Here is a 13,555-nt window from a genome sequence, read left to right as displayed (position 1 = left end):
GTGATTCATAACTCTAAAGAACACGTTTCCACTGCTCCAGAGTCCAATGGCGGCGAGCTTTACACCACTCAAGCCGATGCTTGGCATTGCACATGGTGATCTTGTGTGCGGCTCCTCGGCCATGGAAACTCATTTCATGAAGCCCCCGACTAACAGTTATTTTGCTGTGTTGTAACCGAGGACAGATCATTTGTATGCGCTCCACATTCCGCACTCGGTGGGCCCGTTCTGTGAGCTTGTGCGGCCTACCACTTCACAGTTGAGCCGTTGTTGCTCCTAGATGTTTCCACTTCACAATAACAACCCTTACAGTTGACCGGGGCAGCTCTAGCAGGGCAGGAATTTGAAGAACTGACAGTTTGGAAAGGTGATATCCTATAACGGTGCCACGTTGAAAGTCACTGAGCTCTTCAGTATTGGTCATTCTACTGCCAATGTTTGTCTATGGAGATTGCATGGCTGTCTGCTCAATATAATACACCTGTCAGCAACGGGTGTGGCTGACATAGCCGAATCCACTAATTTGAAGGGGTGTCCACATACTCTTGTATATATAGTGTACATCCTCCTTCCTGCTGCTGGTAGGCTGGTCACCTATGATATGTAAATATCTCTATAGCTCGATTTTATACACATAAGTGTGAGACATGGCCTTGTGTTGCTGCACTGTCTATATCTACCTTAGGGGGTGCTGTTTTCACTTTGGAAAAAATCGTGCCCAAATGAAACGGCCTCGTACTCTTTTATAGATCATACAATATGCATACTATTATTACTATTGGATAGAAAACACTCAGAAGTTTCTAAAACTGTTTGAATTATGTCTGTGTGTCACGTTCTGACCATAGTTCTTGTGTGTTGTGCTTGTTTTAGTGTTGGTCGTGAGATTGGTGGGCATTCTATGTTGTGTGTCTTGTTTGTCCGTTTCTATGTTTGGCCTAATATGGTTCTCAATCAGAGGCAGATGTTTTGTGTTGTCTCTGATTGGGAATCATATGTAGGTGGCTTGTTTTGTGTTGGGATTTTGTGGGTGGTTGTTTCCTGTCTCTGTGTTTTCTCTGCACCAGATAGGGCTGTATCGGTTTGCCACGTTTGTTATTTTGTAAGTGTTCACAGTTTCTTCTTGTTTATTAAAATCATGTTGAATACGCTGCGTCTTGGTCCAATCCCTGCTACACCTCAGATGAAGAGGAGGAAGGCTGCTGTTACACTGAGTAAAACAGAACTCATTTTGCAGCAAACTTCCATGCAGGAAGTGAAAAATCTGAAAACGAGGCTCTGTTTCAGGGCCTGCCTATTCAATTGCCTTATATTTATCGATATGCATGCACTTCATACGCCTTCCACTAGATGTCAACAGGCAGTGGAAGGTGGAATTGGGTGTCTAGTTTGATCTGAGGTCGAACAAGAGCTTTTGGAGTGGCATGTCAGGAATTTCCTTTGTCTACCAAGGCGCGCGTAGCACCTCGATATTGTTTTCTGATAAGCGTTCGGTTTACACTGCGAATATCTCCGGCTCTGATTTTATTTGATACATGTGATAATAACATCGTAAAGTAGGTTTTTTCAACCGAGTTTTATCAGATTATTCAACGTTTATTGGGACTTTTGGAGTTTTCCGTTCTTTGCGTCGAGAGAAAATGGGAACGTTATCAACATTGGCTAGCATTGTGGCGCGAATTCGACAGAAGAAAAGGACATTCTAAATCCAAACAACGATTTATTCTGGATCAAGGACTCCTTGTACAAGATTCTGATGGAATCTCAGCAAAAGTAAGAACAATTTATGTGTTATTTTGTATTTCTGTGGAAAATGTTGATTCCTGTTCTCTGCCGTTTTGGCGAGCGCTGTCTCGCAATAACGCAAGCTGATTGTTATGGTAAAGTTATTTTAAAAATCTAACACGGCGGTTGCATTAAGAACCAGTGTATCTTTCATTTGCCATACAACAAGTATTTTTATGTAAAGTTTATGATGAGTTATTTGGTCAGATTAGGTGAGTGTCCAAAATATCTCTGGAGATTCTGGTGAATCGATGCTACATATTTACAATGTATAATCAGGATTTGTAGCTCTAAATATGCACATTTTCGAACAAAACATAAGTGTATTGTATAACCTGATGTTATAAGACTGTCATCTGATGAAGTTGTTCAAGGTTAGTGATTTATTTTATATTTTTTGCTGGTTTTTGCGATAGCTACCTTTTGCGGTGAATAAATGCATTTGTGTGTTTGGCTATTGTGGTAAGCTAATATAATTCTATATTGTGTTTTCACTGTAAAACACTTAAAAAATCGGAAATATTGGCTGGATTCACAAGATGTTTATCTTTCATTTGCTGTACACCATGTATTTTTCATAAATGTTTTATGATGAGTATTTAGGTATTTCACGTTGCTCTCTGTAATTATTCTGGCTGCTTCGGTGCTATTTGTGATGGTAGCTGCAATGTAAAACTATGATTTATACCTCAAATATGCAAATTTTTCGAACAAAACATAAACGTATTGTTTAACATGTTATAAGACTGTTNTCTTGGTTAGTGACTAATTATATCTCTATTTGGTCGGTTTTGTGATAGCTACCTATGTGGTAGAAACATGGTGAAAATATGCGGTTGAGTCTTTGGCTATTGTGGTTAGCTAATAGAAATACATATTGTGTTTTCGCTGTAAAACATTTTAAAAATCGGAAATGATGGCTGGATTCACAAGATGTTTATCTTTCATTTGCTGTATTGGACTTGTGATTTCATGAAAATTATATTATATGATATCCCTGTCCCGTTAGGCTAGGCTATGCTAGTCAGCTTTTTTGATGAGGAGGATCCCGGATCCGGGAGAGAGAAATGGTTGAGGTGTTTTTGTTGCTGTACTGTCTAACTACCTTAACAGAGACTTATTATTATTATTGACAGTTACCATGGAGATTAAATCTCACAATTACATGTTCATGTGATTGCATTAAATCACCTGACTGCTTCCATATGTCTGTTAGTAAATGTTTTATTTCTCAAAGAGATAATGAATAAATGATAGCAATTGACATTCAATAATTAGTTGTCACTGTGTTAACCACAACCAACATGTTGGATCTCTATTTAGGGGTCAGTGCTCTGAAATGAGTCTCTCTGGGGAGAGAGAGGAGGGGGGACCTGCCTCTAAAACGAGTCTCTCTGGTAAGAGATAGGAGGGTGGCTTTGCCTCTAAAATGAGTCTCTCTGGGAAGAGAGAGGGGGGCCCTGCCTCTAAAATGCATCTCTCTGGGGGACATGACACCAAAGCTAAGAGGTAAGATGACAATTTTATGAAGAATTTATTAAGTTCATTTCCAAAATAAATAGCTATTTTAAGATGAATGCACTTACTTTAAATTGTTGTGGATAAGAGCATCTGCTAAATTAGGGGTTCTCAATCCGGGGTCTGTGGAGGTACTGCAGGGGTTCTCAATCCGGGGTCTGTGGAGGTACTGCAGGGGTCCCACGGCACCCTGACTGTACTCGTTGCAATGTTAGACATTTGATAGAATTTTCACGACACAACCACTTTCTTAATTATTGCCTAATATAATGGAATGCATATTTTTTTTACCAATCGTTAAAAAATTGTTTTTACAAGCAGAATTATGACAATATTACCGTTATATCAACACACTCTTCACACCCGTTTAACAACTCTAAATAGCTTTGGCATAGTAGGCATCAAGTCCCTTCCCAATAATGTTGCCTACAACGTTGCATACAATGTTCATATTCATCCAACACATATTACACCCTAGATGCCTTTAATTGCCCAATTTATAGCCATGCCCAATTTAGGATAATTTTTTAACAATGTGATGTTGTGCTCCAAAGGGACAACTTGAAATGACATGATGTAGATAATTAAATAACCAAAAGAAAAACGTGTTTATTATACACTCTTAGAAAATAAGGTTCCTTATAGAACCAAAAAGGCTTCTATCACTTCCTTAATATATGGAACCACTAAAAGTTATATATATTTTTGGGTTCAGTGAAGAAGAACCTCTAGAGTTCTGATCAACGAAAGGTGAATGTTTTGAGGATGTGAACCCAGCAGCCCTCCAGTGGTCAGATCAATTCCGCCTGTTTTTTCCAGCGCCCGGCCCGGGATTCGAACCAGCCACCGTTCAGCCACAGGTCCAACTCCTGCCTGAGGTTCTCTTCAGAAATAAGCATGAGTTAATATGCCAAAATGAAGACAAAATGCTATGCAGACATACATGGTCTCACTTGTTACACATAATTATTATACATAAATCATTGCCAAAAGCACAACACACACTGTTGCATGTAGGTCTATATTATTTATAGATTGATCATATAGAAATTTAAAACATTATTTTTAACTACTACAAAGCAATTACATGTGGCGCAGGAACCACTGACTCACTGCACTATTCTATAGTATTATCAAGACACCTGCTGTTAACTCTTAACTACTTAGGACAGCTCACGAGGTGTCCTAAATATCTGCTGACTAGGCTGGACTAGAGACTTCATGCATAGCTTTAATGTATACCCATAAGTGTAAAATGTCTTTATTCTCAGCACTTAAACGACCAATTTTCTACTCTGAGACGCTTCGTGGATATGGGCCCAGATCGCAAACTACTGTTATATAAAAACTTAGAATGTTTGTTTAACATAATAATAAAAAATGAATATTACTAATGTAACCGACTGTAAAGACCGGGTTTAATTGATTGTGTTGCACTGCTCATGTCCGCGTTCTGGATCTGCCCGCGTCCCCGTAAAGAACTGTCCGTGTCCACGTACGGCGCCAAGGATTTTGTCCGGTTACGCGCAGAGTTGGCTGAGGTGATCTTGGGGAATAACAACAGAGTTTACTACAGTGTTGAGACACAAGTTCAGTGTTCAATTAGCTTTTTTCTTCACGGTCAGGGACAGTATGAGTGTAGCCAGATCCTTTTCACTCTCTATCCTTGTTTCATTTGTGTTTCACCGGATTCGTCATCATCATCGAGACGAGGGACAGAAGAACAACCTGCTAGCTAGCCAAGCTAGTCGGTACAGCTAGGTAAGCTAGCTAGCAGCATCCTAGTTACCATAGCTACCACTACATCATCACCGGCTGTCTGCATTTCTTGTGGACCGATGGAGCTCCCCGGTTGTTTCTTCCACCTGTTAAATCCCGTGGAGGGCTTCTCCCTGTCTCATTGACGGATGCTGGCTACCTCTGTCCGGTTCTCCTCTCTTCACTAGATGGACGGTAACTTTAGTGTTTAACCCCTCTATGTCCAAGGACCGAACTTTTGAATATTATTTTCGGTGCGCCTCAAGTAGTCTGGACACAATACATTTTTTTTTAATTCTCAATGTCTGGATGTGGCGCCAGAGGAGATGGCCGCCAATTGTGCTGTTTTTTTTTTCTCGCAATATTTGTAAATTATTTTGTACATAATGTTTCTGCAACCATATCTTTCGGCAGAAAAGAGCTTCTGGATATCAGGACAGCGATCACTCACCTCGGATTAGACAAAGATTTTTTCAACAGCAACAACAACAGCAGCAAGCAGGACTCACACGACATTCTCCACAGGGCAGACATCCAAATTATTCGCAAAAGGAGGACGAAGAGCCGGATGCCTCTTCCGGATCTGCAGAAGGCGAGTAGGAAAGCTGCCGTTAACGTCAATATTACTCACCAACGTGCAATCATTGGACAATAAACTAGACGAGGTACGATCACGAATATCCTACCAACGGGACATCAAAAACTGTAATATCCTATGCTTCACGGAATCGTGGCTGAATGACGACATGGATATTCAGCTAGCGGGATATACGCTACACCGGCAAGATAGAACAGCACACTACGGTAAGACGAGGGGAGCGGTCTGTGCATATTTGTAAACAACAGCTGGTGTACGAAATCTAAGGAAGTCTCTAGATTTTGCTCACCTGAAGTAGAGTATATTGTGATAAATTGCAGGCCACACTACTTGCCTAGAGTTCTCAGCTATACTTTTTGTGGCTGTTGATTTACCACCACAGACGGATGCTGGCACTAAGACTGCACTCAGTCAGCTGTATAAGGAAATAAGCAAACAGGAAACCACTCACCCAGAGGCGGCGCTCCTAGTGGCCGGAGACTTTAATGCAGGGAAACTTAAATCAGTTCTACCAAATCTCCATCAACATATTAAATGTGCAACCAGAGGGAAAACAATTCTAGATCACCTATACTCCACACACAGAGACGCGTACAAAGCTCTCCCTCGCCCTCCATTTGGTAAATCCGACCACAACTCTAACCTCCTGATTCCTGCTTACAATCCAAAATTAAAGCAGGAAGCATCAGTGACTCAGTCTATAAAAAAAATGGTCAGATGAAGCAGATGCTAAACAACAGGACTGCTTTGCTATCACAGATTGGAAAATGTTCTGGGATTCTTCCGATGACATTGAGGAATACACCACATCAGTCACTGGCTTTATCAATAAGTGTATTGAGGACGTCATCCCCACAGTGACTGTACGTACATACACCAACCAGAAGCCATAGATTACAGGCAACATTCGAACTGAGCTAAAGGGTAGAGCTGGTGCGGGGTGCGGGACTAACCCGGAAGCTTACAAGAAATCCCGCTATGCCCTGCGATGAACCATCAAACAGGCAAAGCGTCAATACAGGGTTAAGATTGAATCATACTACACTGGCTCCGGCTTGCAAACTATTACAGACTACAAAGGGAAGCACAGCCGCAAGCTGCCCAGTGACACGAGCCTACCAGAAGAGCTAAATCACTTCTATGCTCTCTTCGAAGCAAGCAACACTGAGGCATGCATGAGAGCATCAGCTTTTCCAGACTGTGTGATCACGCTCTCCATAGCCGACGTGAGTAAGACCTTTAAACAGGTCAACATACACAAGGCTGCGGCGCCAGATGGATTACCAGGACGTGTGCTCCGGGCATGTTCTGACCAACTGGCAGGTGTCTTCACTGACATTTTCAACATGTCCCTGATTGAGTCTGTCCCTGATTGAGTCTATGGTGGTCTGCTTCAAGCAGAAAAAGTAGAAGTTAAAAGTAGAAGTTCAAATTGTTTGGGAACAGACCTGGATAGTAAGACAGAACTCTGCAGGCAGTCTTTGCAGTAGATTGCAACACCGCCCCCTTTGGCCGTTCTATCTTGTCTGAAAATCTTGTAATTGGGGATGAAAATATCTGAGTTTTTGGTGGTCTTTCTAAGCCAGGATTCAGACACGGCTAAAACATCCGGGTTGGCAGAGTGTGCTAAATACTACCTCAATAAGCCTGACTAACCGGTGTCTGTATATAGCCTTGCTACTCTTATTTTCAAATGTCTTTTTACTGTTTTATTTCTTTACTTACCTACACACACACACACCTTTTTTTCGCACTATTGGTAAGAGCCTGTAAGTAAACATTTCACTGTGGGGTCTACACCTGTTGTATTCGGCGCACGTGACAAATAAACTTTGATTTGATGTGAATTGTTGATGTGATATATATATCAAATTTTAATTGTTTCATACACGGTTAGCAGATGTTAATGCGAGTGTAGCGAAATGCTTGATGCTATATATATATAATTAACTAAATGTATGGTGTTTTTGGTGTATGTCAGTTTAATTGTTTGTTATGCTGTAAATGGTTATTTAATGGTTGTAAGTGGTAAAATTAACTAGAAGATTTTATATTTTGAAATTCTTAGTAATTACTACTTTACTAAGGAATTAAACATTATTCAGTACTACTGCAGTTGCTACATATTTCCAATAGATGGCAGCATAAGACCACAAATGACATTCAGAAGATCAGTTTACCACATGAAGCAGATTGACATAAAATAGCATGCAACCACAGACTATTTGTCACATGATTTTCTAAAATGGTCACTCATTACTTTATATCTATATATCTAATATTAGGGCTGTGTTGCTTTTGGGAGAGCAACAAAAATAGTGACTATAGCAGGTATTGAACCCCGGGTAAAATATTAATATCTTAACATCTTAATATCTGATATTGCGAGTAAACAACCTTGGAATAGAAAAGACAAGAGTGCGTCTTCCAGCCCACCAATAAATTACATAATTCAACCCTCCCGGTTAGTAAATTTACCTCAACATGCCCCCGGAGAAGGCAGAGTGACGACACCAGCCTTTTAGCAGGGCTGAGTTGACTACTAGCGAGAGAAGGCAGAGCGGGTTGATGTTGGTTGATGAATTTGACAATGAATGTACCTGGAAAATACCTATTTATGGACCAGAGGGCGAGAATGTTCAGGCTTATTGATAATCGTTATAATTTATTATTATTATGTATAAATTAAGAATAATTTCAAAACATGAGCATAAAAACAGGTGATTAAAAACATGAATCATCATTATATTACTTCACAGTAATCTGTTAAATGCTTTTTCAGTCCTTCCTCTTGCGTTAGCAGTGTGGAAAGGGACAGAAAGAAGCACACAGGAGTTTTCCTGTGAGGGGGAGTGGTGGTGTATCCAGGGAGAAACTAAACTAATCTTCTGAAATGTCATTTGTGGTCTTATGCTGCCATCTATTGGAATTATGTAGCAACTGCAGTAGTACTGAATAATGTGTAATTCCTTACTAAATTAGTAATTGCTAAGAATTGCAAAATATAAAATATTCTAGTTCATTTTACCACCATAAATAACCATTTATAGCATAACAAACAATGAAACTGACTTACACCAAAAACACCATACATTTAGTTAATGATGTATATATATCATTAAAACTATTTATTTAGATGGGTGACATTATCTGCCAAAGTAACAGCCCTGTAGACAAAGAAGAGCTCTCCAGTAGGTACCAAAACATTAAGGACATTTTCTCAAAAGTGAGGTTACAAGATTATCAACATTCAAAGCAGAGTTACTTTCCCATTGTTCCTCAACTGTAGAGTATGAATACCATTTTCTACCTCTGAGTCTGTACTTTTATCCAATGTAAAAAACAAAATTTCAAATGTTGCTACGTAAGACAGAATTGAGACGGTTGGTCACATTTGAGAGAAAGGCAGATATATAGCATTTTGCGATATTTAAAGTAAGAAAACACACCAATCTCTTTCATAATTTCTTTAAACAATAAAAGCTAATTTACGAACGATTCTGAAAAGTGATATATAGCGTTTTGGAATGAAACTCTTCTGTTTCCCCATCTGAGCTCAGAGTAGATGAGAGATGTAATGTTTGTCTCTGTTGTGTTGAAGTCCAATCAAGCAGGAAAGACCAGCTTCCCCTGTTCCCAGCTGTGTGTCCATGAAGAGTGACAAGTCTATGAATCAACCTATACACTTTAGAGAGGGAGACTTTTCTACTGAACAAAGGTAAGAAGAACTCATGGGTCATGGTCAGTGAGTTACACAACACTGTCTTTAGTTATTTCTATTCCCATTTTCCCATTTCTTTTTGTTTTCATAATCCATAGGCTAATCCTTTTTTCCATTTTCATTGTACTAAAACAATATTCAACAAACACAACATTCCCTGTGTGTGTGTGTGCACTCCCTGGATGAGGAGATGTAATCTCATGTTTTGTCCACAGAAACCAACAGGAGACATCAGAGTCAGAGATTCTCAGTGGTCAGTCTTCCCACAGTCATCAAACAGACCTGGCCTCCATATTCAGTGTATGTGGTCCTGTTATGTACATTTGTTTTTGTTTACCTCAATTAAAGTTGACCTGTCAATCATTCATTAATGTGTTAATGAGAAAACATTTATTCTCTTGCTTAACTTATTTACTTGATTTATTTCAGTTGCTTGAAGAGAADATTATGACATTTGTGAAGAACGAGCTGAAGATGTTCAAGAGGAATCTTTGTCCAGAACTCTCAGAAGGCTTTGAGAGTCAGAAGCAGGATAAGGAAGTGGTGGATGCTGAAGATGAGAAGCAGGAGAGCAGTGCCAGAGAGGGGGCTCTGAAGATCACACTGCACGTCCTGAGGAAAATGAACCAGAAGGAGCTTTGCAACACACTGGAGGAAAGTAAGAGCTGTCTGCCTCATGATGAATGCTGTTTTTATAACATTTAAAAGCTGTAGCTAAGTACAGCTAAAGTAGCTGTGTACCTCAATGATATTGTTGCAGCCTTAACACAACACCTAGTGACCTCATCAATAGCAGCCGGGATGTGTGTGGTGATTATTTAGAGAGAGAGAGAACATTATAATACCATCAATAATACCAATAATAATATAATCAGTCCACACAACAGTCTGTAATGCATTATGAAACATTTAACTTTATACAGTCAGTTTATGAGAATAAAATTATTATAATTGTAACGTTATAAACGTCCTACAATACTGTAGCATATAAAAACGATAATATAACTATCCTCTGTGTCTTAATTCTTCTTCAGATGAGCTTGCTGTTATTTGCAACGTGAACTCAAATCTCAAGATCTAAAGAAGAGTGGTCAATGTGTATTTGGGGATCGCTAAACAAGGAAACCAATAGACTCTCAATGAAGATCTACACAGAGCTCTACATCACAGAGGGTGGAACAGGAGAGGTCAATACATGAACGATGAGGCTGAACGGATTGGATAGCATGACACCAGGAAACAAGCTAAGACCAGAGACTCCAATCAAAATGTAACGGACCATTCTTCAAAAACCCTTAACTGGACAAGGACAAACTTATAGAACTGTGCTGACAAAGTGAGTCGCTGGCATTGGAAAAACAGATCTCTGTGCAGAAGTTCATTCTGGACTGGGCAGAAGGAAAGCAAATCAGATGTCCAATTTTTATTCGATCCCTCCGAGGATTTGATGAAAGAGGGACAAAACACTTTCATTGAAGTTCTCAATCACTCTCAATGGAAACCAACAATCAGGAACTCCACTAGACAAGTCAACAGTCTGTTAATATTTGATGGGTCTGGAATGAGTGCCGGACTAGCCCCTTAGACTTTCCAGAAGAACAAGATTCTGTTGTGACGTCACAGAGGTTCAACCTCAGTGGATCGTTCTGCTGGACACAATCTCATCAAGGGAAATCTGCTTCCCTCTGCTCTCCTCTGGATATACTACCCGACCTGCAGCAGCCAATAAGATCCCTTCTGTGTGTGTTGACCAGGTAACAGAGGTACGAGGGTTCAATGACCCACAGAAGGAGGAGTACTTCAGGAAGAGATTCAGTGACGAGGACCTGGCCAACAGAATCATCTCACACGTAAAGACATCAAGGAGCCTCCACATCATGTGCCACATTCCAGTCTTCTGTTGGATTTCTGCAACAGTCCTTGAACACATGCTGCAACATAAGAGAGAAGAGATGCCCAAGACTCTGACAGAGATGTACACACACCTTGTGGTGTTTCAYACCAAACAGAAGAATGAAAAGTATCTTGGGAAAGAAGAGACAGGTCCACACTGGAATAAAGAGAGCATTCTGTCACTGGGAAAACTGGCTTTTCAACAGCTTGTGAATGGCAATCTGATTTTCTATGAAGGAGACCTGAAAGACGCTGGCATTGATGTCAATGAAGCCTCAGTCTACTCAGGATTGTGCACACAGCTCTTTAAAGAGGAATGTGTGCTGTACCAGGACAAGGTGTACTGCTTTGTTCATCTGAGCATTCAGGAGTTTCTGGCTGCTGCATATGTGTTCCTCTCATTCATYAACAACAATGAGAATCTAATGGACAAACTACAAACAAACGACAAACCCGAAGTTGCTTTCTACAAGAATGCAGTGGATAAAGCCTTACAAAGTGAGATAGGAAACCTGGACCTTTTCCTCCGCTTCCTTCTGGGCCTCTCACTGGAGTCCAATCAGAAGCACTTGCGAGGTCTGCTGACAAAGACAAGAAGCAGCTCACAGACCCATGAAGAAACAGTCAAGTACATCAAGGAGAAGATCGGGGAGAATCTCTCTCCAGAGAGGAGCATCAATCTGTTCCACTGTCTGAATGAACTGAATGACCATTCTCTAGTGGAGGAGATCCAAAGCTACCTGAGCTCAGGAAGTCTCTCAAAACCCAACCTGTCACCTGCACAGTGGTCAGCTCTGGTCTTTGTGTTGCTAACTTCAGAAAAGGAGCTGGATGTGTTTGACCTGAAGAAATACTCCAGATCAGAGGAAGGTCTTCTGAGGCTGCTGCCAGTGGTCAAAGCCTCCAGAGCTGTTCTGTGAGTAAATAAAATTACCTGTAATAACTAATCATCAGGAAGAAATATTCAGATTACAGAAGAATATGTGTTATAATATGTATATAATAATATATTGGAAAACAGATTGAATCAATGCATTGATTTTCACATTTAGTATAACATTATGACCATACAATTCTAGAAGACAGAAGATGAATCTATATGTTGTTTGAGAGCATAAACCAAATGCATCTGCCGTTGTCCTTCTACACTACTCGTTAAATTATTCTGTGTGTTTGTGAAGTCATGATGATCTCTTTACCAGGCTGTCAGGCTGTGGAATCACAGAGGAAGGCTGTGCTTCTCTGGTCTCAGCTCTGGAGTCAAACCCCTCACACCTGAGAGAGCTGGATCTGAGTAACAATGACCTGAAGGATTCAGGAGTGAAGCTGCTCTCTGCTGGACTGGGGAATCCCCACTGTAAACTAGAGGCTCTGAGGTCAGTATTCCTGTTGTCATGACGTTGCTTGCTTGGGTATACAAGCCCCATCCCCCTCTCCCTGCCCCCTACCACCCATGTTGTGGTCAGAGACGTCGTAAATTCCTGAGAATCTCCTCATGGCCAAACCGTATTAGAGAGAGGGTAAACTTTCAGGACGAAGAGGTTTCTTCCACCTCACAGAACTTGAGGTACGAACAGATTTCATGTTCCGAAAAAAGTATAAAAGATCGTTGAAGATTCCAGTTATTGACATGCCCGTTTGTCACCATGTGGGAAACTCATGGGCGACTGTGTGGCTACATTACCGTACCGCTGTTTATATAATAACCTCAGATATGAGGTTTACATCTGTTTGTTGTATAAAATGAATGAGTGAGTATGATACTGTTTGTATAATTGTGTAATATGATTTTGGACTGTTTAATGAAGAAAAATACAAATCCCTTTTGATTTGAACTAAATCCGAGGACCCGCCCCTGAGCCAGTTGGGTCAGACATCCTGGGACAGCCCCTCTCTGCAACCCGAATAAAATAAAAAACCCAACTCTGAGAAATTATCATTAGACCTGTTTCTCCATAGGAGGAGAACGAAGGTTGGAGTACCATTGCTGAATCTTTAACCATACCGACGTGGTTAACTCTTTAGACTAATAAGAACAAGTCTTTGATATTGCATAGTTCTGCAAGCTAGAATTCGGTATCATTGAACTAGAAACGACACCGCTAAACCATCCATTCTATAACGAATGTCACTCTGAAGACTATTCCAACAATAACCAAGACAGAAAGACGGACCAAACTCTCCAACAAAAAACGTAACTTTTCTCCAGCGATCAAGACGGACACCACTTGAGCGTAAATATATATATATTGATTGCAATTGTTCGCCGATTGATGAGCATT

At 40.4% G+C, this 13,555-nt stretch overlaps 1 protein-coding gene across 1 annotated transcript in view; it reads left to right on the top strand.

Annotated features, from left to right (window-relative positions):
* Positions 1-13,555, top strand: part of LOC112077774 (NLR family CARD domain-containing protein 3) — a 39,492-nt gene that overhangs the window by 9,706 nt on the left and 16,231 nt on the right. The window contains exons 2-8 of the mRNA XM_024144220.2: positions 3,109-3,294; positions 9,261-9,377; positions 9,596-9,680; positions 9,810-10,038; positions 10,415-10,437; positions 11,018-12,189; positions 12,476-12,649. Of these exons, the coding sequence (XP_023999988.2) occupies positions 3,215-3,294; positions 9,261-9,377; positions 9,596-9,680; positions 9,810-10,038; positions 10,415-10,437; positions 11,018-12,189; positions 12,476-12,649 (1,880 nt within the window). The 5' untranslated portion in view covers positions 3,109-3,214. The remainder of the gene's footprint in view (positions 1-3,108; positions 3,295-9,260; positions 9,378-9,595; positions 9,681-9,809; positions 10,039-10,414; positions 10,438-11,017; positions 12,190-12,475; positions 12,650-13,555) is intronic.

The sequence above is a fragment of the Salvelinus sp. IW2-2015 genome, unplaced genomic scaffold, assembly GCF_002910315.2.
Source record: "Salvelinus sp. IW2-2015 unplaced genomic scaffold, ASM291031v2 Un_scaffold4909, whole genome shotgun sequence".
In the NCBI taxonomy this organism is placed as follows: Eukaryota; Metazoa; Chordata; class Actinopteri; order Salmoniformes; family Salmonidae; genus Salvelinus; species Salvelinus sp. IW2-2015.
The sequence above is the reverse complement of the archived record's forward strand: the minus strand, read 5'-3'. Positions and strand labels throughout refer to the sequence as shown.